The sequence below is a fragment of the Lagopus leucura genome, unplaced genomic scaffold (genome assembly GCF_019238085.1).
Source record: "Lagopus leucura isolate 7727_CA_CO unplaced genomic scaffold, USGS_WTPT01 35446-0_obj-0_obj, whole genome shotgun sequence".
NCBI classification, from domain to species: Eukaryota; Metazoa; Chordata; class Aves; order Galliformes; family Phasianidae; genus Lagopus; species Lagopus leucura.
The window spans coordinates 1-2131 of NW_024966995.1; the positions used below are offsets into that span (position 1 = coordinate 1).

General features: G+C 63.7%; 1 protein-coding gene across 1 annotated transcript; it reads left to right on the forward strand.

Annotated features, from left to right (window-relative positions):
* Positions 1-87: 87 nt before the first annotated feature.
* Positions 88-1128, forward strand: LOC122192905 (serine/arginine repetitive matrix protein 2-like; the record flags this gene model as incomplete). Its single annotated transcript, XM_042893590.1, has 2 exons — positions 88-206; positions 374-1128. Coding segments are annotated over 2 exons (874 nt in total), but the record flags the coding sequence as incomplete, so codon positions are not given.
* Positions 1129-2131: the final 1003 nt, after the last annotated feature.

Here is a 2131-nt window from a genome sequence, read left to right on the forward strand (position 1 = left end):
AGCAAGGACTGAGCACCGGAGCCATGCCGGCTGCTCCGTGCCCTGGCTCGCTTTGTCCTCACAGCCACAACCCGTTTGCTTCCGCAGGCTCTGGCAGCTGTTCATCTGCAGCTCCTGTGGCTCAGAAGGCACGCACTGGTGCTGCTCCTTCTGGGCCATGGGCAGAAATGGCTGGGAGTGCGACACCTGCGCTGGCAGGAGCACCGGTAAGAGGCAAAGAGCCGCGTGCCGCGGGACTGGGGCCAGGCGAGGCCTGGCAACGGGTGCTCAGGGTGGCCTCGCCACAGTCTCTCTCTGCCCCATGAGGGATGGCAGCCTGTCCTGCCCTGGGGCTGCATGTTCACCCTGCTGAGCTTCCTGTCTCTCCTTACAGCCTCCCGCTCCAGCGCCGAGCTTGCCAGCCCCAGCACTTCCAGCCAGGAGGTATCGGCGCCTTCCCCCGTCTTTGCAGGACCTGAAAACATCAGCTCTGGCCCTGCTACGCAGGCAGCTCCCGGCCCATCCTGCAACTCCCAGCTGCCTGCGCTCAGCGTCCAGCCCAGAGTGCCAGAGGCTGAGCAGACCGCCACCCGCTCACATCTCTCTGAGGAGCGGGACGCATCTCAGCAGCGCCAAGGACGCGGTGCAGGAAGACGGGCACCAGCTGCAGGCACTGAGACCTCCTCCGAGAGCCCCAGAAGACGGAGGACCGCACGGTCCTCCAGAACCTCCCTGGCAGATGCAGCCAGAAATCGTCCCAGGCAGCGGGAGACCGGCCGCACAAGAAGCCGCTCCCCATTGCGAGGCCGGGCCTCGGGCTCCCAGAGTCGGCCCCGAAGACAACGTGGTGGGAGCCGTACCACAGCCCAAGCTACTCAGGGCGGCACCTGCACCTCGGCCACACCAGCACCACCGAGGTCCTCGAGGCCTTCCCCTCCGCCTGCACACAGAGGACGGCCCAGGCAACGAGGGCGGGCCCCCACTCGAAGCCGATCCCCAGTGGGGCGTCGCGCTTCCACTTCCCGCAGCCGGTCCCGACGAGGCCGTGGGAGCCGGTCCAGGCAGCGGGGACCAGCCCGGGCACGAAGCCGCTCCCGGGCAAACCACCCGGGAAGGCGGCCCCGCAGCCAGTCCCGAAGACGGCGCTGATGCAGCCGTGTCCCATCCCCACGTGACGTGGGCTGTGGTCCCAAGCGGCACAGAAGATCAACCTTGAAGAGAGTCCACACGTTCCACCTTCATCCTTCGGTGGACCAGCCCGGGCACAAAGCCGCTCCCGGGTCCAGCATCGCAGAAGACATCCCCACAACCAGTCCCAAAGTCGGCTTCCAGCAGCCGTGTCCATCCCCACGTGACGGTTGTGATTCCATCTTTCCCAAAAAATACACCTTCAACACCCTCCCCACATGTTGGCGTCACTCGTCTCTGTTTGTCCTGCGGTAGGCAGTGTTAGGAGCTGAGACCACAGGGTCGTCTTCTCCCAGCACCTTCCCAGATGGTTGCCGTGGCGTTATCTTTCTAATTCTACCTGTGTCCCTGAAGGGGGGCAGCGGGCCCTCAGGCCCACAGGCAGCATGTGCGCAGCACCCACAGCATACTGCAGCGGCAGGTGTGGGAGCTTGTGCAGGACGTCACAGAAGTACCGTCCCTCCTCACTTTTGAGACATTTTTGCCCACTGGCAGTCTCCAAGACCACAGATCTACCATGGGGTCCTTCCTCCAGGCAACAAGCTTTCCCCGCAAAGACTCCATCCTCACCCAGATGGAGGCCCTGCCCAAGAACGTGGCTGTTCAGGTCTCCGGCTGCACGGAATGCCTGAGCCTGCTGCTGCCCGGCGAGGGAGGCAGGAACTGTGTGAGGGTGTGAGCAGGTGGAAGATCTGCTCAGCATGATGGCAGAGCTCAAGGAGGAAGTGGAGACGTTACAGAGCATCAGGGAGTGAGAGCAAGAGATTGACTGTGGACTAACTCCCAGGCGTGCCAGAGAGGAAGGCGCCAGGGAGACAGCCCCCAGAAAGTGAGGGACCTCACGTCCTGTCACCGTCGGGCAGAGACCGGGGTTCTGAGAGATGGGGAGAACTGGAAGACAGTCCCAGCTCAGCATTGTGGGTGAACCCCTTCCTTGGCAACGTTACTTGCCCAGGTGCCCCTA